General features: G+C 34.4%; 1 protein-coding gene across 1 annotated transcript in view; it reads left to right on the top strand.

Moving 5' to 3' along the window:
• The window catches only part of LOC129216829 (protein DENND6B-like), a 62553-nt gene that overhangs the window by 20882 nt on the left and 13800 nt on the right, over positions 1-27871 (top strand). The window contains exons 7-14 of the mRNA XM_054851046.1: positions 285-345; positions 2641-2702; positions 3649-3744; positions 3850-3926; positions 8519-8587; positions 8701-8765; positions 11508-11597; positions 15338-15391. Coding sequence (XP_054707021.1) covers positions 285-345; positions 2641-2702; positions 3649-3744; positions 3850-3926; positions 8519-8587; positions 8701-8765; positions 11508-11597; positions 15338-15391 — 574 coding nt within the window. The remainder of the gene's footprint in view (positions 1-284; positions 346-2640; positions 2703-3648; positions 3745-3849; positions 3927-8518; positions 8588-8700; positions 8766-11507; positions 11598-15337; positions 15392-27871) is intronic.

The raw sequence follows: 27871 nt of genomic DNA on the forward strand, positions 1-27871 counted from the left end.
TTATGTATTGTTAATGGAAATTTTTTTCATCATTTGACTTGAAATTTATTTTTAAGTTAATATTATTTTTATCCCATTATTCAAAATTAATGGAAAGTTATGGGAAAAAAAGTATAAATACAATAAAATAGAATGAAAGAACAATGCCATTTTTAATGAAAGTATGAAAGTCTAATTAGTGAGACAATTTTTATTAGTTATAGATTTCCTTTGCTGTTATCTGATTTTGAACTGATAAATATTTTTCCCTATGTTTCATTTGTTTTTCAATTGTTTCTCCCTAGGTGCTTTCTTCCTGTCTTGTCTCATATACAGTTGTTATGGGAACTTGTCATTACGTCAGAAGTAAGTGAAATATTTATGCATTAAACTCTTATCTTGATCTTTGCAATCAAAAGGGGGAAGAGCTTGGTACAAATTTCTCAAGATAACTGAAATAATTGATTCTTTCTTTCTGTTTTGGCCCCAAATTGAGTAGCTATTATTGTATACTTTCAAAAGTTAAGCCTTGAAGAAAAAAGTTGGAAGCCAATCTGAATTGGCAATATGGAGGCTTCGAAAAGGACCTGTTTCTCAAACTCTTTATTTTAAGATTGATAGAAAAAGGGGCCACATTTCTCGCTGATCATTCTACTGGTCATTTAAATCTCTAAAATTTACTTTTAAAAATAAGTTTGATCTCACTTTTCTCACACCGGATCCCTTTACCGTTAGGCCCTATTGCTGTTGTGCCCCCAAACCTCCATGTGAGAGTTTTGGGGCCCCAAAAATTCATTACGACAAGCCCTCACAGCTGTAAATCCCTCACTGATGGAGAAGCTCCGGAGGTAGAGTGAGCGATGTATTTACCAAACTGTCCTTTATTTTTGGAAATGAGTAGCTGTTAAAGAGTGCTTTTATTGTTTTAATTTTGTCTTCAAAAAGAAGTGCTTTTAAAATTAAAACAGAATGTAGTGTTTCACTGGGAGCATTTGCAGCTTAAATAAAAAAAATAGTGTTAATATTATCAGTAAATATGCAAACGTATTCTGAGATATATGTGCACCAAATTATAATTGATAAATTACTTATGAAAACTTTCGTTGGTTATTTTTACTGTAGTTACTTTTTCATTGCTGAAATTTTTGCAAGGGGTTCTGAATGAAACAATAAATATTAAAGTAAGCTCCCCGTATGCGGTAATTTCCGCAAAACATTTAACAGAATAAGTAATTTGGAAAGCGTTCAGATCAGTGGTGCCCAACCTTTTATCACCCCCTCATATTAAATAATTTTTACATGCCAGAAAAAATAAAATAAAATTTCGAACTGTTGAAAAAATTTCTAAATAGCATGGAAACACATGGAAACGGAAAGAAAATTTCAAACCAGAAATTGTTGTTATCATTACTTAAGCTTATTTTAATTAAATCTGTTTTACAGGAACCAATTTCTGAATTTTTACTCCAAAATTGGGAAATTGTAATTTGTGGTTTTAGATTTGTAACATTGAGTAACCAGCCGCATGTGGACCATGGGTTGGACATCAAAGGTTTAGATAGACTCTTTAAAATTATTTCTTTTTTTAATGCTTCAAAATAAATATGTATTTTTTTTTCTTTTTTATTATAACCAATAATTTAGAAATATTGGGAGTGAAATGTTTTTTTGTTCATGCATTTTATAATGTCTCAAAATATGACTAGTACGTATCTTTTTGGTTCCTTATTCTTTTGATGGTTCTGGGTAAACTTTTTGACTCGGTGATTTCGTTGTTTCAGTGAATCGCTTTTATGAATCATGTTTATTTCAAACAGTTTTGATTCAATAAATGTAATTATTATTTTATTTAATGTTTAGTTCTACAATCAATTTAAGAGAACCTTGTTGAATATTTAGTCAAACAAGATAAAGTATCCTTAGAAATATGCTGTTCACTCAAAATATTCATTATGAATCCTTTGATTATTTAAAGAATTTTATCATAAAACAGCATGAAAAACAATCTCAAAATTCAAATTTTAAGTTATGTGCTTCAGAAAATTGTATCTGCTGTTGATTGCTAAAAATAAGTAGTAATTAAGATGGTTTTTTTTTTTTTTTTTCAATTTTATAAAAATACCTATACTCCCTAAGAATTTTCACCTCGTTGCTCCAATATTAATAATACCAGTGACAAAGCCTAGAGCACAGAAGTCCTGTCGACACAATGTCTCTCTCCATCTTACTGGTTTTTCCACAAAAAAAAAAAAAACAACAACCTATTTTACTAAAAGATGGCAGAAAAAAAAAGACTATTCTGATGCACTATGTGTTTGTGGGAATGGCTAGCTTGATTCATTTAAGCGACATGTTTGATTTAAATATCCAACAGTTTTTTTAATGTTGAAGCTGAATTTTGTTCTGTTTTTTCAGGATTTGATTCCTTTAAGCGACTGATTCAATGAACCCTTGATTCAGTTATCTGGCACTCACTGTACCAAATTTTGACTGTAATTGCAGATCACTAAAATTTTCATTTCACGTAAAGAGTAGAAACTAACCGCAACATAATTCTAAAAGATGTTTCACTTATCATTCAGGAGCATTCAATTTGTTTTTAGGATGAATCAATGATTTTGAGTTTGTAAGGTTTCAAGTTTGTTCTTTCTTCCTTTTTAGCCAATCATTGTGATGGCTGGATCACCCAATGTCACCTGTGAAATGGTTCAAGCGCTCATAAGGTATTTTATGTCCGTTTTTATGTATCAATCAATTCACTTACAGCCAATGATAAGCTGAGACCATGGATTAATGGGGGCCTCGGCAGCACTGTTCGTTTGCCCGTCATTGTGGTAATCCCGAGGTGGTGGGTTCGATTCCCGCCCTTTGCCCTGATTGTAACTTCCTTCTCTGTGCTGTTAATTATGTCCTACACCATGTGCCTGTATTGTGCTATCTGTCATATTGAACCAGAGTTTATAAACGGGTCCTGTGTGACCAAGTACACGAACTCGAAATGTATGTTGTCAATAAATCAAATCAATGGATTAATGACCCTAGTTCGTGAACATTTCAATGAATATAGTTGTTTCATGTGCATTCATCTATCTGAGTTGTAGCTCAAAATCATTAATTAAATCTATTTTATTTATATATTGCTAAGGGGTTGATTCTGGAAGTAAAATTGCCTATGTAAACACAAATGCCTGAATACTTAGAAGTTTTCTGTAACTATTGTAACATATTCACTATGAGTCTGATTTTAATTCTTCAATTTACTTTTTGAAAAAGCAAATACTGTGTTTTTTTTTTTTTTTTTTTTAAAGCTATGTTTTTATAAGAATACTTTAAACCAACAGAAAAGTCCTGTACACATCCCATAGAGTACTTCATGGAGGAAATTAATTTTCAATAGACGCAGAATTGCGGGATACATGAGAACAGAATTAGCCATTTTCTATGTTGATTTGCTTTTACTTTCAGAACGATTTATTTATACTTTACGTAAACAAATTTAGGTTGTTAAATAAAAATGCATTTGTACTACACAAGAGATACAAAATAGACAGTAATTTTCTGTTTTAAGTTGGCATGAAAAAATACAAATATTACAATTTTAAAAAAATGCTGGACCTTCAATATTTGGCTGAATTGCTTCTGATTTAATATGTTTGTTTGCGTTTTCAGCATGATCTGGCCGCTGCAGTACTGCTGTGACTACAGACCATTCTTCACTATTCACGACAGTGAGTTCAAGGAGTACACAACCAAAGTCCAAGCACCGTAAGTTATGGATTAGCTCAATGGATTTTCTGTCAGTGCCACATAATCTAATTTTATTTTTAAGATTGTTTTCAAAATTATTCTTTTTTTTTTTTTCTTTTCTAGTCCTCCTGTAATCCTGGGTGTTACGAATCCCTTTTTCGCCAAAACATTGCAACATTGGCCTCACATTATTAGGATAGGTGACATACAGACGAATGGTAAGGTGCCCCATAATTAAGTTAATAATTAATAAGTATATTTTTTCTCCTTCTGATTAGAGCATGTTAGCATTATTAAATACATACCTGAATGATAAGCAAAGAAGTTACTATACATGCGCTGAACAATTTTAAGTACTTTTCTTCAAAAGGCAACCACGGAGAATTCTGTTCAAAACACACCACCAGAGTTGAAAAATATCTTAATATATAAAAATCAATGTCCTGAGATAACATATATATATATATATATATATCAACGCACAGCCGAAACCGCTGAAGCTTCAGACTTGAAATTTGGCAGGCATGTCCGCATGATTACGAAAGTAACCACTAAGAAAGGATTTTTCGAAATCTCAATTAGTTCGGGAGAAATTAATTAAAACCCATTAATTTCTTCGAAATTAAAACCTGTCATTGAAATTCAAATCCCTTATTTTCGAAGGCTTTCCTCCATTAAAATCATTATTCAATACTTCATCTCAACTTTTGGTCGATAGCGAACTATAAATTTGATATTGTTTTTGTTTCTCACGTGATTCCTCGAGGTTTTTCTCAAGTCAAATCATAATGTTTCTGTCTTTTGCTTATATTTTTTTCAAAACTAGAATTGAAGTTTTTAAGAACATCATCACAGGCGGACTATCCTTTTGAATTTAGAAGAGTGCAGTTTCCTGTTAAAGTTTGCTTTGCAATAACCATTAATAAGTCACAAGGACAGACATTGAAAGTAGCAGGGATCCATTTAAGAGAAGACTTTTTTTCACACAGCCAATGTTATGTAGCTTGCTCCAAAGTCAGTTCATCAAGCAGCTTAATAATTTTGCACCAGAAAAAAAAACTAAAAATGTTGTATACAAAGAAGTTTTTGCTTAAACATAGGTATATCAATAAAATGTGGATGGCCTGTGTTTTCAAAGATAATCAATACTTTAAAAGGATCGTTAATAACAGTTTAAGATCGGTTAAGGACAAGGGTATATATGTAAGGAGTCCAGGGGCCCCGGGATCCTTCCCAAATTAGAAAAAGTTATAGGTATTAAGTAATTACACAGTCCAGTCACATTAAATTGACCACCACGTACTTTCCACGTCAGAGTTAAATAACCAATCACAGAAGGCTGGTGGCAGCACAGTGCAGTTGAGCGTATATAAAGGGCCTGTGAGGGCTTCGGAAAACATTTCAAGCGTTGGCGTAATGCAGAAACGAAGCGATTTATCCGACGTCCAAAAGGGCATGATCATTGGCTTTCGGGCCAAGGGTGGAAGCATTTCCGAAACGGCCGAGTTTGTGAACTGTTCGCGTGCCGCTGTGGTAAAAGTGTACCGTGCAGGGCAAAATGGGACTTCCCAAAATCAGCGACATGGCAAATGTGGTGCACCACGGGCCATAGATGACAGAGGCGAACGACGGTTGCGGATATGCGTTCGGGCAGATAGACGGGCTACCGTTAAGCAACTGACCCCCAAAATGAACCTAGAGGCTACCAAAAGTGTCTCCCAAACTACTATTCAGCGAACATTGCTGCGTCTGGGCCTCCGAAGCAGACGCCTGGTTCGTGCACCTATGGTGACTGCTGTTCATCGACGACGAAGACTAGAATTTGCACGCCAGTACAGCAGCTGGACGTCCACTGAGTGGCGACAGGTAGCGCTTTCAGATGAATCGCGTTTTATGCTCCATCGGACAGATGAACGTTGGCGTCTAAGGCGTGAAACCTCTGAAAGGAACCACCCTGCAACCATTGCCGCAACGGTCCAAGCTGGAGGCGGGAGCATAATGGTCTAGGGAATGTTTTCCTGGCATTCTCTGGGTTCACTGATCATTGTGGAAGGCACGATGGATCAATACAAGTACTCATCTGTCCTTGCGGACCATGTCCACCCCTACATGCGCATTGTTTTTCCTCAGGATGATGGCATCTTCCAGCAGGACAATGCGAGGTGCCATACAGCTGCCAGTGTACGTGCGTGGATTGAAGAGCACCAGGATGAGTTTACCGTCCTCCCCTGGCCAGCCAACTCACCTGACTTAAACCCGATCGAGCCTCTGTGGGACCATCTCGATCGAGTTGTTCGCGCCATGGATCCTCAACCGCGTAATCTAGCTCAGCTGGCCACGGCATTAGAGTCGGCATGGCTCAACATCCCAGAGAACACCTTCAGGGACCTAAGTGACTCTCTGCCTGCACGTCTCGCAGCAGTCCGCTCTGCGAAAGGTGGTTATTCTGGCTTTTGACAGATGGTCACATTAATCTGACTGAACTGTGTATTATAGGGGATTTTCGAAACTAGGTGCACCAAGCACTGTTTAACCCCTGCTAATTCCATTACCCGAGCAATGCCGGGTACGGGAATGCTAGTATATATATATATATATCAAAGGTTCAAAATCAAAATTGTGCTGAATAGTAAAATGCTAAAGAGGATATAGTTAGTATGGTGCCAGGTGCTGTACCTTTAGTGGAAAAGTTCCCAATTTTATGATTTGAGGTTATCATGTAGTTTATTTTTAGATTTTTTGTCTGTAACAAAATAATTATGCATGTTTCTTAATTTTTGTCCATTATCATTATTTATTCACAGTGTTCGCGCTCAACTATCCGTAACATGGGTCCCAGGGACCCATTAATGAAATAGATTTGGGTCCTTTGGTGGAAAAAATGAGTCCCTTAAATTTTAAACAGAAAATCTTAGTGTGTAAATGAATAATATAAAAATATTTATACTTGGGGGGGGGGGGGCATGAAATAAAATAAATTGGTTATTTTTGCCCTAATTTTTTGTGATTTTATCATTGTAAAATTATTTTCAAATAATACACTTGCAAGACTCAGTTATGTGAGAAACTATTTGGTCAGTTACAATGAGATTAACTCAAAATTTACTTTAAAAATGGGTTTTACCATAAAATATAAAACAAGTGCCTCTGATTGATCAAGCAAAAAGCACTCCCTTAACTTTTGTTTTCCTGGAAATTTTTCTTAGTGAAAAAAACAAACAGACCCCCCCCCCTTCCCAATTATCATTGGCAATTACATAATAATAAATCGCAAGCGAATGAACACAACGCAAAAATCGCGATCGCAAAAAACGAAACATTTTCTCATATGAGTGTGAAAATTGCTCATTTGCAATCTTAAATCAGTATATTTGACTTTATTTTGACTTGTTCAAAATATCTGTTTTGATTTTTGTTCTATTTTTAAAATCGCGCCGTTTTGAAAATGGCGCGCAAAAATGGCGCGATCGATTAATACCCGACTTTTGCAAGTCCAAATAAGAATAACCCATCAGAAAGAGATGAATTACTAGAAAAAGAACAAGGTTAAAGTGCTTTTGTATAAAATTCAAGTATTCATAAGCAATTTAACAAGAAAAATGTAAAGTTCCGAACTCTTTGTGTTTAGCGCGATCTGGAAAATGTTCGCCATTTTTTTCTCCTGTCTTTTTATTGGGGATGCAAAATGATGATTTTCAAAAGTAATTCTGGTTACATGAATGCCAAATTGCAATATTTTTACTGTACAATTGTCTTGTATTAATCCTGAAGATTGCATTGAAAACCTCTCTCATTTTTAGTCTTCATTTCTGTTTTTAGGAATTTCCTCAAGATAAAAGTTGAGGGAAAGCTTTCTCTTAGAATACAGTACAATGGGCTATTTGTGAACTTGCTCCCTGAGCTCTGCCCAGGAGCTCACTGTAAGCTCCAGTCTTATCACTAAAATTCCATTGACTGGTCCACAATTGGGGTGTGTTTGAATAGCTGATAAACAGATAGGGTCATTTTAGTCCCTTTCTGTTGATTCTCCTGGTCATTTTGAAGCTTAAAAGCATTTACTAAATAGATCTTTAGCATTTTCTCCCATTTTTTTTTCTGGTTCTTATCTTTTGGGCTGGGACCCCGATTTTTCGCGGAAGTTGCGTCCCTTTCCCGCGAATTTGCGTAAAAAACCCGCTATAGCGCTTAAACGCGAACCCTGATTCAGTATGATATTAATTCTGTATGATGAGAAACGGTCAAACTAAAATGTTCTGTTTCTAAACTTGCACTCGGCTGTTCAGTTGAGCCAATTAAAATAGGAATTTTTCAGATATGTCACTTTTATTTATTTCTTAAGAGTTAACTAGAATATCCTTGTCCATTATTTGTGCAGAGAACAATGTCCAGTTCAAAAATAACTAAAAGAGTCATCTTAATTACTTCAATTATGTCTACTGTACCTTGTTTCGAACTTATTTCCTTTTTGTGACTTTGTCTTCATCTTGAATTTTAGCTGCAACTTTAAATCTTTTGAATAAATAATATTTGTGCACTTGTATTTTTTTTTTTTTTAATGTGTTTATGCTAGTATTTTAAGATAGTTTTTCTTCCTGAACAAGTTCATGATTTTTCTTTTCTCCTTAAAGAGTATCAAACTTGAAGTACTGCTTTCACATCTATTTTTTAATCAGAGTAATAATAATAATGATAGAAATAATAATAATAAAGAACCAATCTTACTCTTCCAAGAGTAATAAATTACACAAGTTTCTTATACGTACTCTTCAGTAATGTGCTTTTTCCCCCTTAGCATCTGGTAGTGCCAATAAACACAAGATTAAGCGAGCCGGAAATATCAAGTCTTTAGATTCGAAGCCTGGTACTGCATTACTATTTATTTAATTTTGTTATTTTGCTAAATTCTTTCCATGCTCTTTTTTACTGTTTGAAAGATTAATCAGTTTAAATGATTTGCCATTTGCTCTATTTTAGGCTTATACACAAAGTATAAATCTTTTCTTAGCAAAGATAAAGATATCTTAAAGAAACTTATAAAGGTGAGCAAGTGTCTAACTCTACTCATAGTTTTCATTGATTATGTTTTAAATCATAAAAATAATTCAATTTTTATTATTTTATAATATTGTTAAGTTGAGAGAGATATAATGTTGTTGAGTTAAAGTAATTTGAATAAATTAGGCAGTCTTCACTAACAGATATGTCTGTAGCAGGGCTGTGGAGTTGGGGTCGAAGAGTCGGAGTCGGACTGATTTTGGGGGTAAAGGAGTCGGAGTTGTTAGAAAACATGCCGACTCCGACTCCGGGCTTCTTTTTTTCTTTCCTTCTCAGTGACTCTCCTTGCATTTTTTAAAAACTGACAACCAATTGGTTCGATTACATGTATAAGAAGATACTAATGAGAAAATAACTGCCATTATGGCAATCAGCTAGCTTGAGTGCTTACCGAACTTTCTGTAGCCGTCCCCTACTTTGCTTGCTTTTTAATTTAACTAATAGCAATTGTCAGCAAACGAACGGTTTTTGTTGCCTAACATTTTCAAGTAATCACTTTAAAATAAAAATAGAAATATAGTGTTTTGTTCGATCTCAGTTATAAAATAGTAAAAGAAACGTAACAAAATAGTAAGTCCAAGCCCGTAGCTAAGTTTGAAATTTTTAAGAGTGATCGGCAAATTCAAAGAAGTTCTGGAGCTAAAGCACGAATCCAAAAGATCCGATGAAAAAATTTAATGTTTTTTTCTTTATTAAGACTATTTCTATAATCTTGGTTCTCACTAAAAAGTATGGAACAAAATAAGTGTAAATGATTTCTTGATTACAACAATTAATCTTAAAATCTTCATATTAAGGTTAATTCTAAAGCAGCCAATAAAATTTAAATTAAAAATTTAGCGAAGAAGAAATATAGGTATAGTAAAAGCTATCCGTACAAAATTGTATATCGCCACATTTTGTGTAAAATTAGCTCCTGATGTATATCAACCCTATTTGCGTTGAAATTTTATTGATGAAATATAATTTAAAATATATTCACGAAAATTTTCAGACTTAAAATATTTATATTTTTTATAAACTCTGAAATTAACTTGGGTGTTATTTACCAGATGGGTGTCACCTGGGCAAATCACCTCCTCTCAAGAACTTGGATTTAGAAAAAAAGCTTTTTTTTCTCTCAAGTTACAGCTTTCAAAAATTGAAAGCACACGATTTGATTAATATCTATTTATTAGACATTAAAGGGGGGAGGGGAATTACAGGTAATCTTTTTCAATTTTTTTAAAAGGGATTTTTAAGTCATCTCACTTTCTAACTCGTAACTATTGGAAAATTTGATTTTTAAATTGAATTTCTAACGTTGTATGCGTCTTGGGTTTACAATAAAAAAACAAAATGCGAAATTTTCATAAAAAGGAATTAATATTTCAATCTCTGTTCAGAGGTTTTCCCCCTTCCCCTGAAGGGAGAGAGGGAGTTGAAAAAATACAATTAAAAAAATTAAAAAAAGTCCGGAGTCGGGCGTTTCAAAATCCAGGAGTCGGAGTCGGCCATTTTCCTTCCGACTCCGCAGCACTGGTCTGTTCTCAATTGTTACTTTTAAGTTTTATTAACTTGATGTGTAAAGAATTATTTGTTTCAAATCTTTTTTTTTTCGTCAATCTTGGATTTGTACACTGTTTTTTAGAAAACGTGTTTCTAGAAGAGTGATTATGGTATAATAGTTGTCATTAACTTTGATTACACGACTTTTGTAATGCAATAAATTTTCTTAAGTGATCTTTCATTTGAATTTCTTTACTAATAAGAAGTTGAAGTCAAAAACTAAAACTAATATTTGCAAATTATATTTTGCTGACAGCGTAATCTTTACCGCCTGCTACATGCCAATCGACTGCAAACTTTCTTCAATTGAAGTGCTGCTGAATTTATTACTGAAATTGGGGGAAACAATATTTATATAAGAGACCTGATGTAAATTTTTTTTGCATTGTGCACTTTTGCATATTTTGCAGTCATAATCTATTTGAGCATTTAACATGATTTTTTATTGGCAGCATTTATATATTATTTATAGCAGTCGCTGCCATAGCTTTGTAATTTAGTTTCTGGTACTAATATATTCATTTGTGAATGTGTTTGTTTCCAATTCGAACTGATCTGAATACTGAAATGTTCTCCCCAACTCATTTTTGACGCTTATTACTATGTTACACCAAACTGCAGTTAGAAAATCGCCCGTCAAGATATGTCAGGTGAAAATTGCTTCTACGTTTGAACGAAGCCATTGGATGTTTGGTGATATTTTCATAGTTGAAATTGTAACCCGAACTCCAGTAGATTAACCCTAAACTCCAGTAGATAGCATTCAGTGTTGACCCCCTTTTTCGTTTCTTCATTCCCCTGAAATGAGTCTCACCAGTAAAACAGTTAAGTGAACGAATCCAGTTCAGCATTGTCACGATAAAGCCTTTCCCTGCACGTTAAACATTACCAAAACGTGTTATCGAATTATGCAATGGCGTGAGTTTTATTGTTGATGACGTCAGGAGCGTTATTCGATCATTGGCTATCTTTATATATATGAGGGATTGTGTAGTAATAATAAATGATTCAATTAAGTATCGTAAATAGTTTTACTTTATCAAATCAAATACTTGAGTATGGCGATGCTTTCCCACCCAACTTAAGTACTGTTCTTCGTAACTAGCTGACTCAGAAAGACTTTCAGTGAAAAACTTTCTCAATTTTGTGTTTCATTTGGAATATGTATTTATTTTTAGGGTCTCCAGACAGATCGCCCACCCGAAGTCCAGAATGCACCTCTAAGGCACTTTTTGTTGGAAATCACTCAGAGCTTCATGATCCCATTGGTCAGTGTATTTCGTATGCAATATATGACTTTTTCCCCTTCTTATCCCATTGAAATTCATGTATCCAATTCATTTTGCATTGATGCATTTATACAACAATATTAGGGTGCTTCAAAAAAGCCTTTTTTTCAACTAGAGTCCAGGACACCCCTGATTTTTTTTTTTTTTTTTAACTTACTTAAATTTTAAGAGGGTGCTCATTGACCCCTCAATTTAACAATAGTCGTAGTAGGGTCAATCCATATGAAATCATACAGGAAAAGAAAAAAATATTGCTCACTATTTTTGGTTTTTAAAATTTTTTGCCTCTTATTTAACTGTTATATTGGGAAGATAAATAAATACCTTTGTGCTGAACAGTAAAGTCAGACAAAACAACGTAAGTAGAAGCACAAATTTGTACAAATTTGTGCTTCTACTTACGTTGTTTTGTCTGACTTTGTTATATTGGGAGTCTGAAACAGTGGTTTAAAAATTACAAAACAGCAACTGATATAATAAGTAGAATACATTTTGCATTATGATGATTTCTTCGGTGAAAATAAAGGTGATTTTTAAGACAACTTCGAGGCTCCACATTTCTAAAACTATTAAGGGATCAAATATAAAATTTTTGCCACATGTCTCTTTTCGGATATTGAATCTTAAATTAAGCATTTTTTCTCGAAGATGGCAAGATTGACTTCCTGTATGAAAAAATTGACTTGCTTCAGACGTTTCATACTGCTTCTGAGAATAGTTCTATAAGATATCTATTCCAGGGGAAAAAAACTAAAAGTGAGTCTTACTTCTTTCTACTAATATTTTTAGGCTAAAAATGTGAAATTTCACACGGAAAATCTTATTTTTAAAGCAATGTTACAAAAGTTCGTTAAAACTTATCAAAAGAATAACTACTATAGAATTTTAGGTCACTTTCTGCTCAATCTAATGGTTTTTAAATTTTTTTGATGCATTCATAAATAAAAAAGTTCTAAGAGTTTTTGTAAAGTACTATTTTCATGAAAAGTCAACTTCGCATCTACCAAAAACTGACTGCCAAAAACAAATTCTGAAGGTTTAAAAATTTTTAAATTACTTTTTCAGACTCTCAATATAATAGTTAATTAACAGGCAAAAAGTTTTTGAAATCAAAAATAGTGAGCAACATGGTCTGTATGATTTCACATGGATTGACCCAGTAGAGAAAATGTCTCAAATTTCGAAAAATTTCATTTCCCCAGTTTTTTTTTTGTCAAAAATTATTTTATTGCAATGTATATTTAGGCTTGCCAGATTTCTGAAATGTTCAACCGGAACATCCCCCCCCCCCCCTCCCCAGTGTTGCAGGTACCAGAAGGGTGTCCTTTCTTGGTTGGTTTTTAGATTATTATTTTAGTGGGTAGTTTCTTCTCAATGCTATGAATAAATGGTTACTAACTATGAACCGAAACCAGAGGTGAACCTAAACCCATGAAACAAGAAAATAAATTTAAACATTTCATTTCGTACTTAAGTAAGTAGAAACTATATGAATGAGGGGGGAAAAAATTGAAATATATTTTCATGTATTTTCAATTGGCCAGAACTTTTTTCTTTTTTACCTTGTTGTAAAAACCTTCACAAGCTAATATTTTATTAATTTTCATGTTAATGTTACAAATGACAAATTAACTATCCCCTAAAAATAATTCTTCAGTTTCTTATTTTTAGACTTTTTTGGTGATATTTTATCAAATTTATCATTTTCTGGGACATATAGTAAACCAGCCGGGACACCGGAGTTTTGTCTGAAATCCAGGACTGTCCCAGTCAAACCGGGACGTCTGGCAAGCCTTTGTATTATATACTAGTGGTACCCACACGGCTTTGCACGTAGTTGAAAATTAAAAGGTCATTCGGTTCGCCTGTATATTTACAAATAATGGATGACGAATCGCCAATTGGCTATGTTCATTCGCTCTCACATTCCACATCATGGTAATTTCGTAATGTACTTGTCCATCTTATAATTTTGCTCTGGAAAATGTTCTTAAAATTGAAATAGAGAAAGAACAAAATCGAATTTTTGAAAAATTGCTTCAAGGTGCACACCCCCATGCTACAAACTAACTTTGTGCCAAATTTCATGAAAATCGGCCAAACGGTCTAGGCGCTATGCGCGTCACAGAGATCCGGACAGAGGACATTCAGCTTTATTATTAGTAAAGATTACTCGTGTATATTATACCTCATATGGTAGCATTGTTTTTTCAGTTCAATGTATTTTTGTAACCCCCCTCCGAATACTTAGGAAGTTTCGGGGATCGGGTTGAGCACACTCTTTCAATTAAATTAGCAAGCTAAAATTCTTCCAGTATATTGCTATCTACCAGTCTAAAAATATTGAGGGGTGTCCTGTTATATAGGAGAAACTTTTTTTTTACATGTATTTTTGAACCACCTTAAACAATATCCTACAGAAATGTGACAGGTCCTGGCTTTCTCAGGATCCTTTCCCTCCTGCCACAACTCAATATTTCTGCCGTGTGCAGATAAAGGGCAGTAACTGCAAATTTTTCATTTTTTTGCATTTTTGTCATCTATTTTACGTTATCTTTATTATACCAGCTCGTTTATTTGGTTTCCGCTGAAAAAAAGGCGCGAAAAAGACGTCTAATTCCAACCTTTCCCCATAGTTAGTATTGAATCCAAAACACGTTTTTTCAAATATCTCGAAAACTCATTTCTGCAGATACTGCCGTTTACCTGTACACGGCAGATTTGAAATGTGAAAGCAGTTTGAGTCTTCTAAGTTATATCATTACAGCGACAGTGTCTCAATTATTTCTTGGAACATTCTTTTTCCCTCTAAGGAGGAAACCGTATGATAGTGTAATACAGTCATGCTCGCTTGTAACGAGCCCTGATTTCACAAGAACCTGAATTTAACGAGGAAATCTGAAGTACAGTCGGATCTCGATAACTCGAATTTTATAACTCGAGTATTCCGTTATAACTCGCTTTTAACGAGCAAACTCCACTTCAAGTGAGGAATATTTTTGTGATTCATAAAATTTTTATTGATAAGACTTTCAGCTCAGCTTATCTTTTTTCAGAAAAGTTCCTTTGACACTCTGAAGTCAACAGAATATTAATGATGAGTCATAAATCCTGAGAAAAAATGATAATGGGCTTTTTTTTTAAATTTGGAATAGAGTAGCATTTAAAAATTACATATATGTTATCACTTCCGAGGACATTGTAGATGAAATTCATGCAAAAGCAGAAGAAATTAAAAATGATGAAAGCAACAAACGATAATGACAAATATATAAAGGCAAACGGACAGAATTTTACCGTCTGTTTTGTATACGAAATGGAAGGATAGTCCATGATCTCAAACTACTTAAAATGTTAAAGTATTCTCCTCTTGCAACGAGAAGAAGAATGTTTTTTTTTCTTTCAATTTTTTGTTCTGGTTTATTCAAACCTTAAATAAAAGTATTTGGGTATGTTTTATTTCTCTATTGAATACATTGTACTTAATTTCCTATTTTAAATGAAATGTATGATTTTTAAAAGTAAATCATGCTTATATGTTCAACTGCTGCTTATGCAGCTGTGTTTATAGTTAAAAGTTGACTTTTTGCTTAACTTCTGAAGTTAGCTTTTTTCACTGTTGAAAATGGAATGTTTATTGCTTTTATATCGATTTGATGGTATAGATGGCACTAAGTCTCTTCATTACTTTTTTTATTTCATTTAATCTTTTCTTATAGGAAAGGTACATGGCTAGTTTAATGCCGCTTTTGAAAAACATCTCCCCACACAAGGTATGTCCTGAAAAACAACTTCTTTATGTTTCTTTTTTTTTTTAATTGATAATTTTTTCTCTTTTTGAATCTTCTTTGATGGCAATGTTTATTCAATTATTGTAACACTCAGGCCTCTTGGCACTGAAATCTGGGTTATAAACCCATCTAGTTATTCAGCAGCAAACCACTGACAAAACCTGTAGCAGCACAAAAATCTTGACTTGATATTTTCAACAATGAACTAAAAATTTGAATTATTGACAAAAAAGTTTTTTAAATTCATTAATTTAAAAGCCTGGAAATGCTCTGAATCTGAAAAAGAATAATGTTACAAAATAGTTGCTTAGTTATGTTGTTGACATGTCCCTGGTTATACTGCCGTGAGCAGGTAAAGGACTAACTGAAATTTCTTTTCTTTTTTTTTTTTTTTTTTTTGCATTTTTGTCATCTATTGTACGTTGGCTTTATTGTACAAGCTTGCTTATTTGGTTTCCATTGAAAAAAAAAGTCTAATTCCAACAATTCCCTGTTGTAATATTGAATCCAATACGTGTTTCTTCAAATATCTCGTAAACTCATTTCTGCAGATACTTCCGTTATATCTTTATTTCATTTACATATAAGACAGCACAAGATGGGTTTACATCATTTACATAATTTTTGTTACTGTGCTGCGGCATCTAGTGTATTTTTTCATTAAAAAAAAACATTTAATTTAAAAATGTTAACTGTACCATCTCTCTAACTGCAAAATCTGTTTGCATATTGACTGATGGTATTGACTGCAATTGTCACAGTTTTGGCCGCCAAAATAACTTATCAAAATAATTATGCAGACACAAATATTTGTGCAGAAAATTGTTAAGCTATTAATGATTGTAAACTTCATATCAGTGTTTGTATATGTTATAACCTAAAAGATATATACAACGAAAAGATTTTCATTGACCAGGACAAAATGAAAAGAACCTACTTAATATAATAGCATTATATATTTATGAAGTGTCTATTAAGCTTTTGAAAAGTAGTATTTTGTTTCAAATTTAATTTAATCTTGTTTTACCGTTATTTTATATTTAATGTGTGGCAACGGCCTAAACTCATAGAAACAGCGTATGCAAATCTGGCAAAGTTTATTTAAAAGTCTCCAGCTGAGTTGGCTAGCTCGCGGTATCTGGATTGATGTGTTGTGTAAATGTTAGATTATTCCGAGATGGAACTGATTAATTTATATTTATTTCTTTTAATGGTAATGTGTTTTGTTGCAATTTACAATAAATGTTCGCTTTTAACAACTGGATTACCCGTCTCTACATTGGTGACCCGAACACGCAGTTATCAGTTGGTAGCGAAATGATTTCAAGAAAGAATGTGTCGCAGCAATTCGCCGGAAGGTAATTTATTTCGACGAAAAACTTCAATTTTTTTCAACTGTCTTGCTTTTCTGTGCATGTGTCCTTTGAGGTTCTTGAGTGTAGCATTGTACCTAAGCTATTAGTTGTTCGTGTTACAAATTCAGTAAATATTTGTTTCATGTTAGTATGGAAACAAAAGAGAATTTAAATTTGACTCAAAAGGAAGTAAGTGCTGAAAACTTAAGTTGCAATAGGGTTTCTGTAAAAGTACCTAATTTTTGGCCTAATAATGCGAAGTTATTTTTTGTACAACTTGAAGCTAGTTTTAGGTTAGCTGGCGTTACGGTTGAACAAACGCAATTTGATCATTTGGTTGCGTCGCTAGATGCAGAAACTTTGTCTCATGCTACCGATATTTTATGTCAGCCGCCAGAAAAATCATACACCGCACTTAAACAAAGATTGGTAGCGGAGTTCGAATTTTCTCAGAGTCGTAAAGTAAAGACATTAATTGAAGACTTAGAATTAGGTGACAAATCTCCATCTATGTTATTACGAAAAATGAAAGAATTAAGTGAGAGTCATGTAGATGATGATTTTTTAAAAAATATTTGGCTTCGTAGGTTACCGGTACCAGTGCAAACAATTTTAGCGGTCAGTTCTGAAAATTTAGAAAAGTTAGCGGAAATGGCAGACAAGATTTGCGAATATACTGGGTTGGTTGTAAACTCAATTGATAAGCAAACTTTTAAATACCAAACTGCTAGTACTGAAATTCAGTTGGAACAATTGCAACTGAAAGTAGACGAACTTACTAAAATTGTAAAAACGCGCAGTTGCTCAAGGTCTCCAAATCGATCTCAGGGCCGTAAACAATTTAATTTGAGAGCTGAAAAGCGGAATAATTGGTTATGTTGGTATCATTTTTGATAACTTACGATGTTTAAACAAAAAGCCGAAGGGCTAAATTTCGTAAGTCAGTCAACAATGTTACATGCTTATACAAGCAGAGATAATACCACACAGTGGAAGGTGCAGAATCAAATGTTAATGTGAAGAAATGAACATTGGAAACTTGTTAAAATCTTACCAAAAATTTATTGGTCCATAGTAACTAAAATAAATAAACTAACAAAAATAAGTTCTTAAGAATAAAACCCGGCCATAAGTGGAGGCGGAGTTCGCAACTCCCCAACACCTATCGGACCTAACTCACAAGAGGCTGACAAACACAAAAGAAGAGAGAGAACGATTGGAATCGTTCACTATTTATACTTGCCTCATTTGCATATGATTGGTCATCAAAGGATGCCAACCTAAAACTGAAACTTTACATGTGCCGAAAGAGTTGAGAAGTTAATCTAATTTGAATAAAGTTAATTTTATATTACATTACATTAGGAATGAGAACGCGGATAAATATCGTTTACCGATGTCTATCATATCCCCCCTTCTCATTCAGTAATGTTATTAAACTTTAAATTTTTATACAATTTTAATAGATTCAAAAATAACCCAAAAAAAATCCACAAAGGGCCAGGCTTAATCTTTTACAAAAATTTAACAATTCAACAATAAACAAATATGGATATATATCCATCATAATACATCATCCATCAGCAGCTGCAGCTCAATACATCACCGCTTATTTGATTGAAGTCCTTTCTCAAAAAAGTCCTTCTTGCCTATTGATGATCCACAGTCCAAGGAAATAGTAAGTCCAAGATTAACATTTCCACTGCAAACTATCTTGTCAAACTGTAATTGACAAAAATACTCGAAACAGTATCTTTGAAATAGATGGGCACAATGATTTTACAAAAAAATTTTTTTTTTCACAATGAAAAAATTATTTAAAACTCTTAGTTTCCAAAAATAAACTCTTGTCATTGAATCAAATTCCTCCATCTCAAAGATTAAACCAACGAGAAATTTGAAAAAGAATTTCAGTTGTTACAAAAATATTTATACTTTAATATCCCATTATATTTATTATACTAAACAATTTCATACCATTAAAAATTAACAAAATATTTGTTCACAAAAACGATTCAGTTCAAAACGGGTCTGCGGCTTCGTAAAAATATCGGCCCTATTGGATTTACTACCTACATGTTTTACGGTAAAAATGTCCCGTTGAATCAAATCACGAACAAAAAATAATTTTACATCAATATGTTTTGTACGGTGATTCTCAATCTGAGACTTAACAAAGTCAATGGCCGATTGATTATCAACGTACATTACAGATTTAATTTTACTTTTTCTAACAATTCCCCAGCGTAAACATTCGTTTAATACACGGTCAAACCACATAACCTCTTTAGACACTTCACAAAGGGCCACAAACTCACTTTCCATCGTGGAAAGGCTAATACAACGTTCCTTGAAGGTTCGCCATTCAATCGGCGCATTATCCAACAAAATTAACTGCCCCCCGAGTGAAGTTCGATCATCTCGATTAGCTGCATAATCGGCGTCAGAAAAAGCTATTAATTGGGTTCTATTACAATTTAATTTAAGTTTTAAATCTTTTGTTTGAAAAACATAACCCAGAAGTTTTAAAAGACCGTTCCAATGAATGACACCAGGGTTGCTTTGAAATTGACTGAAGATATTGACCGCATAACAAATGTCCGGTCTCGTTCTGCTCGCAATGAAAGAAAGACAACCCAACAAATTACGATAAGGAATCTTTGACATTTCAAATTTTTCATTTTCTGTATTAGGACAATTCGATTTCGAAAAAACAGTACCTTTACAAATCGGCAATAATGAAACCGGAAAATTAAAATGTTTGAACTTTTCAAAAACTTCAATGATATATTTCGTTTGGAACAAATTCAAACCATTTTCAGTTCTTTTAAATTCAACACCTAAGTTTTTTCGTTTTTCCGAGAACTTTTAAGTCAAAATTTTTCCTAAGTAAATTTAAAACATGATTTAAATTCTTTTCTTTCCGTGCGAGCAAAACAATATCGTCAACATACAACAATAAAATAACACATGAATTATAAATATAAACACAATTACATTCTTCAAATTTCTGAAAACCAATTTTCAATAAAACACTGTTTATCTCAAAAAACCACATACGGCCACTCTGGTGCAAACCGTAAATTGCTTTATTAAGCTTAAAAACTAGATTTTCTTTCCCTTCTATTGCAAAACCCGGTGGTTGTCTCATAAAGATGCATTCTTTTAGAGGTGCATATAAATAAGCATTTTTCACATCGCACTGCAAATCGAACCAACCTTCTGATATTTTCAAGGAAAAGAAAAATCGAACCAATGAAAAATGAATCGTCGGACTAAAAGTCTGATCGTACGATTCAGGGGATTGTGCATATCCCTGAGCAACAAGTCTCCCACGATACCTAACAATTTTCCCCGATTCATCTCTTTTAACATTGAAAACCCATCTCGATCCGATTGGTTTTTCATTTGCAGGCAAAGGTGTTAAATCCCACACTTTTCTAGAATGCATAACCTCTAATTCATTCCTCATTGAATCTAACCACTGGTCCTTTTGCTTAGATTTAAGAACCTGTTTGTAATTCTTAGGAATTACAATTTCATCATCTAGTCATAAGTTACATAAATTTAAATGAACAGTTTGATCAGAAATTTCACCTTGATATAAATTTTTACCATTAAAATCAAATAAATGTGGCTTAAACAAAATAGCATTTTTAGAACAATATTTTTCAACATCATTTAAAGAACGTAATCGTTTAGAAGAATGTTTCTCATAAAAATAAATATCAGTACGAGATTTATCTGACCTTGGGATTGCTTTCCTCACCCATTCTGTTTCACGCAGCTGGGCGCGTGGTGGGTTTTCCCCATTTTCACTCAAGTCAAAATTCGAATCTGATTCATCCCCGCTCGTCTCGCTTTCACTCTCATCAGAAGATAAGAATTTAGACGGCGTACTCGGGCTTTCACTTCCGTTATCCGATTCGGAATTCGATTCATTTTCTGAATTTTGAGAATCTGATTGAATATTTGACCATTTGAGACAGGGACCCAGCACAGCTCCACTAGAGTCACTCTCTGATATATTTTTAAAAGCTTCTTTGTAATAAACATTTTCATTAAAATTTACATTTATACTTTCAAAAAATTTTCCGCTTTCGGGAATCCAGATACGAAAACCCTTAGTGTTAAATGCATAGCCCAAAAATATACCTTTTTTGGCTTTAACATCAAGTTTATGTCTTTGCTGACGGGGTGTTCCAAGATAACACAAAACACCGAAAGGTTTGACATGCCTAGCACTTGGCTTACGTCCACCATATAACTCAAAAGGTGTTTTAGTTTGTCCTGAGTGACAAATCCTATTCCAAGTATGATTGAAATAAAGCATAGCATCCGGCCAAAATCTTTTACTTAGCCCGCTTTCTTCCAATAATACTGTTGCAGCATTAGCGGCTGAGCGATTGTACACTTCGGCCAAACCGTTCATCTCTGGACTGAAAATATTGGTTAACTCATGTTTTATACCGTTATCCAAACAATAATTGTCAAAAACTTTATTTACGAATTCTCCCCCGTTGTCAGTTCTAACAGCTTTCACTTTAAGATTTAAAAATCTTTCAGCACGCTTTATGTGCCTTATGAAAATTTCTGGTACTTTGCTCTTTTCACTAATTGGATACAAAGCAGATTTACGTGAAAAATCATCAATGATTGATAAATAAAAACGTTCCCCCTTATTTCCCTTAATATTACATGGACCCCACACATCAGCATGAAGTAATTCAAGGGGACATTTAGACCGTATTTTACCTATTGGTTTAAATGAAACACGTTTAAATTTACCAATTTTACAATTTTCACAATCTATTTTTACATTTTTGAATTTAGGCAGGCCATGGACACACTCAAATTCACCGCTCTTTCTGATACTATCGGTGTTAATATGTGCCAGCCTTCTATGCCACAATTCTAATTTTTCTACATTAGAGCATTCAATTTTCTCATTTTCGAAATGATCATTACTTTTATTTGGTTTTATACTTTCTTGATACGATTTATTATACAAAATTTGAGGTTTTACAAAATAAATGCCATTTCTTAAAATTGCTCTAAATATAAATCCTTTTCAACCAGATATCGCCACGGAGCCGTTTCCCCCTTCAAACTTAGCACCCCCCTTATCGAATTTAGTACCCGATAACAAATTTTGACGCAGATTAGGAGAGTACATTACATCTTTTAAAACAATGATAGTATCATCAAACTTTAATTTCACAGTTCCCATCCCCAAAATGGGGAAAGTTTCATTTCTAACGGCTACAGCCATTTCTTTGTTTCGCAATGGTTTAAAGTCCTCAAACACACTACGAATGTTGACGAAATGATGGGTGGAACCAGTGTCGAAAATAAATTCATCAGGGTCTTCTGATACTTCATTTAGATGTACTTCGGAAATGAAAAAGTTCTGGTACTTACATGCTTCCTTTTCCACTGATTGGGAACTGCACCTCGCAGTTTTCTTGTTCGCCTTCCTCTTATTCCGGATTGGTGATCTTGACTTTCTGTTACGTTGTTCGAGGTCCTTGTCAACTGTTCTATATTGACACACGTTACTTTTATGGCCGGGTTTATTACAGTTAAAACAAATTAGTTTCCCTTTTACTCCTTTCTTGTCAAAATTACCCGGTTTCTTTACAAAGTTAGCTCTGCCGATAATTTGATCGTCATCATCATTTAGTCGAATTCGCGATTCCTCGGCAATAAGTTCGCTGACTACTTTATTAAATGTGAATTCCTGTGCAGTAGTTCTAAGAATAACTTGACAAATATTGTCAAATTCTGAGGGCAAATGACGCAAAATTTGAAAAATCAAATAATTTTCAGAGAAATTCGCGTCTATAGCCTTAATTCTTTCGAAAATTTGCCGAGTACGGGCAGCGAAAAGATTTATCAACTCTTCCTCTTTTATACGACATTGGGATAACTCTGAAAACAATGTCATGTGCTGACAACGATTGTCAGGAAAGAAGTGATCTTTCAAAGCCTTCCAGGCATCCACCGCGTTGACCTGATTTTCAATTATCTTTTTGAAATTTTTCTCCAAATTTAAATAAATTATGGATAGAGCCACATCCTGTCGATTTTGAAAATTACGAATCTCTTGCTCAGTAGCCTTTTTTTCATCATTAGAAAAAGGTTCCTTTTCAATGCCCCTTATAATATTCCACAGACCTCGTTCCATTAGGACATTTAATATCCGATGACCAACTCACATAGTTGTCAGACCTTAATTTTTCGATAGGAACACTCTGGGATGCCATGATTGATAAGAATAAGAAAAACGCCAAAAAAATAAAAAAACCTAATTTCAAAAAAAAAACAATCAACAAAAATCTCAAAATATCCCCGAAAAAAAACCTAAATAGTGCAACTGTTACAGCTTCCCCCCTGGAACAAGTCCAGGTCTTCCGCTGAATTTAGCAGCCACTATTCTGCCTAACACCAAACCAACTATATCCCCCCATAAAATGCAAACGAAACGTCCGAGAAAAGTTTATACTACACATGGCTTAAAGATTCGATACAAATTTCCAAAAAGTAAAAGAAAAGCTTCTATTTTCAGTTTTCATTCAACGCCGATGCGGGGAAAACAATTTGAAAAGATTTCCAAACACTTGTCATCTACCGATTCAGCAAAAAGACAAGTCAGTTACAACATTCCATTTCATCACAAAAACATGAAGTCTAATACTCTACTCTGCTGACAATTCGAAAACTTCTTAATACATTTATATTACTCATGATACTGAACACGTAATTATTATGATACAATTGGGTAGGGCTGGGCCCATAACCCTTATGATAACTTACGATGTTTAAACGAAAAGCCGAAGGGCTAAATTTCGTAAGTCAGTCAACAATGTTACATGCTTATACAAGCAGAGATAATACCACACAGTGGAAGGTGCAGAATCAAATGTTAATGTGAAGAAATGAACATTGGAAACTTGTTAAAATCTTACCAAAAATGTATTGGTCCATAGTAACTAAAATAAATAAACTAACAAAAATAAGTTCTTAAGAATAAAACCCGGCCATAAGTGGAGGCGGAGTTCGCAACTCCCCAACACCTATCGGACCTAACTCACAAGAGGCTGACGAACACAAAAGAAGAGAGAGAACGATTGGAATCGTTCACTATTTATACTTGCCTCATTTGCATATGATTGGTCATCAAAGGATGCCAACCTAAAACTGAAACTTTACACGTGCCGAAAGAGTTGAGAAGTTAATCTAATTTGAATAAAGTTAATTTTATATTACATTACATTAGGAATGAGAACGCGGATAAATATCGTTTACCGATGTCTATCAATTTTAAATTTAAAGACAAAGCTACCAAATGTGTAAAACCATGCGCTTTTGAAGCGAAATTTTCAAATTTTTCAAAATCGTCGGAAGTTTCTATGACTTTTACTAAAACAGGATTTAGTCGCAGACTGTATATCACTGATATTTTAACTCAAACGAGCTATCTAATTGACACAGGTAGTGATGTTTCTTGTTACCCAAAATCCTTTTTGAATTTAGACAGCGGAAAAAAAGAATTTACTTTGTACGCTGCAAATGGATCTGGGATTGATACTTACCGTACTAAGTTATTAAATTTAGATTTCAGGTTAGGACGCAGATTGAGATGGCCGTTTATCATAGCTGACGTTACAAAGCCTATAATAGGGGCGGACTTTTTGCAGCATTTTGAATTGCTAGTAGATTTAAAGAAAAGGCGTATTTTAGATCCGGTGACTAAATTTAGTGCAAGCGGTCGATCAATATTTTGCGAGGTTCCGAATGTGAAAACAATTTATGGGAATTCTGAATATCAAGAATTGTTAAAGAAATATATTGAGATTACACAACTTAATGTTCTTTCACAAAAGGTAATGAAACATAATACAGTTCATTTCATTCCGACTGAGGGACCCCCTGTTTCAGCTAAAGCGCGTCGGTTACACCCAACGCAACTTCAAATAGCTAAACAGGAATTTGAATATATGCTTGACAAAGGGATTTGTAGACCGTCAAAAAGTAATTGGGCTAGTCCTTTGCATATGGTCCCAAAAGGCGAGTATGACTGGAGACCAACTGGCGATTACAGAGCACTAAATCGTATAACAGTTCAGGACAAATATCCAATTCCTCACATTCAAGATTGTGTTAGCATTTTACACGGGAAGAAAATATTCTCGAAAGTTGACTTAATAAGGGCGTATCACCAGATTCCTGTGAACCCCCCTGATATTCCGAAAACGGCTATAATAACACCTTTTGGGTTATATGAATTTCCGTTTCTAAACTTCGGGTTGTGGGGCCGATTTTGACCTTCTGCCCCACATGCCTGGAAAGGGATATCTATCCCCTGAACCTTCATTCCGCTACAAATAGCCTCCCTCGCATTTTTAAACGTCTTTTAGGTTAAGAAGAGTTGACCTTTTTGTCGCGGCGCGGCGGTACATTTTTCCCGTGCAGGAAATAAGTTCAGACCCCCGAGCAGTTGCATCTCATAAAATAGAGAGTTAGAAATAAACACATTTTGGCGGGAAAGTTTCCCTCCGCTTGTTTTGAGTAAGCGACACTTGGAATTTTCTGTGACACCCGCAGTGGGTCAAAAGGGGGTTAGCTTCTTTCGGACAATTTCAAACATTTCCCCCCTTTCCGAGTCATAGCTGTAGGATATAACTTCTGAAGTTCTGACATTTTCGAGCCCATAAAATAGAAGACTTGGGAATAACAAAATTCCATTCTGACACTTTGCGACACTCCGTACCCCATAAAGCATAGGGTTTTCCTGGAAGCTGGATCTCCAGATGTTGAACTATGATCCCCAGAGAATGTGCCCCGATCAGGGAACTTTATCCCCCTGTATAAAACAAGGAGTTAAGATTTTTCGAAAGAGAAGAGATAGTTTTGAAGGTAGAGGAGATGATCTTTGAAGAGCTCGGCGTTTCTCCGAGACGTTTGTCCGGAGTCATGATAGAAACGCGCTGCGCCTTTGGATGACTTAATGGAGAAAGGACCGAAATCTTGGTACGTACAATACTAGCTCCCACTTCCCACAACTTAATTTAAACCAGTAGATTAAAGTTTAATTCCTTTGGAGAGCAGAATCATGATGTACTTAATTATTGAAATCTTTAATGTTTTGAATATAAATATTTAACTCCTAACTAAATATCTAAGCTTAGTTTAGAACTGTATATGTACTATTTTATTTAATAAACTTTCATGGTGCAAAAATGAATCCAACTATTATTCCTACAGTCCAAAAGTCCACCAAATCATAACACAACGCATTGTACGAACTCCACTATGGGGTCACGGCCCAGCAGGGTTATGTTCAGCAGCACAAACATTTCAACGCTTTTTGGATGAGGTTTTGAGAGGGTTGAATTTCTGTTTTCCATACCTGGATGACATTTTAATCGCGAGTGAAAATCACCAGCAGCATAAAAAGCATTTAGAAGAAATTTTTAAACGTTTCCTTAACTACGGGATCGTTATAAACGAATCAAAATGTGAATTTGGGAAAGAAACTATAATTTTTTTAGGACATATGATAAACAGTAAATGGTATATGCCAGATCCAAAAAAGGTGAAGGCAGTGGTAGAGTTCCCTAAACCCAAAACTATTTCTGAACTTAGACGTTTTTTGGGTATGGTAAACTATTATCATCGCTTTATTCCAGATATCGCCGTGATTTTAGCGCCACTTCATAAGTTTTTAATTAAAGCAAAAAAACGAGATAAGAGGGAAATTCCGTGGGATACTGCTTCAGAAACAAGCTTTGAAAAAATTAAAAGTGCTTTAGCGGAAGCGACTTTGCTTTATCACCCTTCTACTAATGCAGAACTTGCTTTAACAACTGATTGCAGTGATTTTGCGATGGGTGGTGTATTGCATGAATTATCCCCCGAAGGTCCCAAGCCTTTAGGTTTTTTTTCAAAGAAACTATCGGCTACTCAATGTAAATATTCAACTTATGATAGAGAATTGTTGGCAGCATATAGTGCAATTCAGTATTTTCGATACATGTTAGAGGCAAGGAAATTTATTTTGTATGTAGACCACAAACCTCTAACTTTCGCATTTCGGCGGAAACATGAAAAATCCTCCCCCCGAACTATCCGTCAGTTGGATTTCATATCTCAATTTACTACGGGTATCAGATATTTACCTGGTAAGGGAAATTTGGTTGCGGACAGCCTATCGCGAATATCGGAGATCACATTTTCATCTCTAGATGATATAGAAATGTGGGAAAAATCACAATCTGAGGATGAAGAACTTCAGGACGTTTTAGAGGGACGAATTAAGTACAGTGGTAAATTAGCTAAAGTTCCTATGCCTGGTACCGATAAATCTCTATATTGTGATGCATTAGGAAATTATAATAGATTCTTTGTTCCGCAAATTCTAAGGCGTAAGATTTTTGATACAATGCACGGTTTGTCTCACCCCGGCATATGTGCTACAAAACGTCTTATCGATAGCAAATATGTCTGGCCAAATATAAACAAAGATATAACTGCTTGGTGCAGAGCTTGTGTTCCGTGTCAGCAGACTAAAGTACATTTGCATACTAAATCCCCGTTAGTTCAATTTTTAGTTCCGGATGAGAGATTTTCTCCTATTCATTTAGACATAATAGGTCCACTAACACAAGTTCAAAATTTTAAGTATTGCTTGACTATAGTGGATAGATTTACGCGTTGGCCTGAAGTTGTGCCAATTACTGATATAACAGCAGAAACGGTAGCTCGTGCTTTCGTACATTCATGGGTTTCTCGATTTGGTACTCCGCAAAGGATAACATGTGACAGGGGCAGACAGTTTGAATCTGAACTTTTTACGAGTCTATCAAAAATGCTTGGCATAAAATTAGCGCGGACATCGCCGTACAGACCCCAAAGTAACGGTCTGGTGGAAAGACTGCACCGACCATTGAAGCAAGCTTTGATATGTTACAAATCCGATTGGGTTGAAGCACTTCCATTAGTGCTGTTGGGACTCAGATCTACGTTACGTGAAGACCTTGGCGCGTCCGCGGCACAGCTGACTTATGGGTCAACTCTACGGTTACCTGGACAGTTGTATGAAGAA

Source organism: Uloborus diversus, chromosome 2, assembly GCF_026930045.1.
Source record: "Uloborus diversus isolate 005 chromosome 2, Udiv.v.3.1, whole genome shotgun sequence".
In the NCBI taxonomy this organism is placed as follows: domain Eukaryota; kingdom Metazoa; phylum Arthropoda; class Arachnida; order Araneae; family Uloboridae; genus Uloborus; species Uloborus diversus.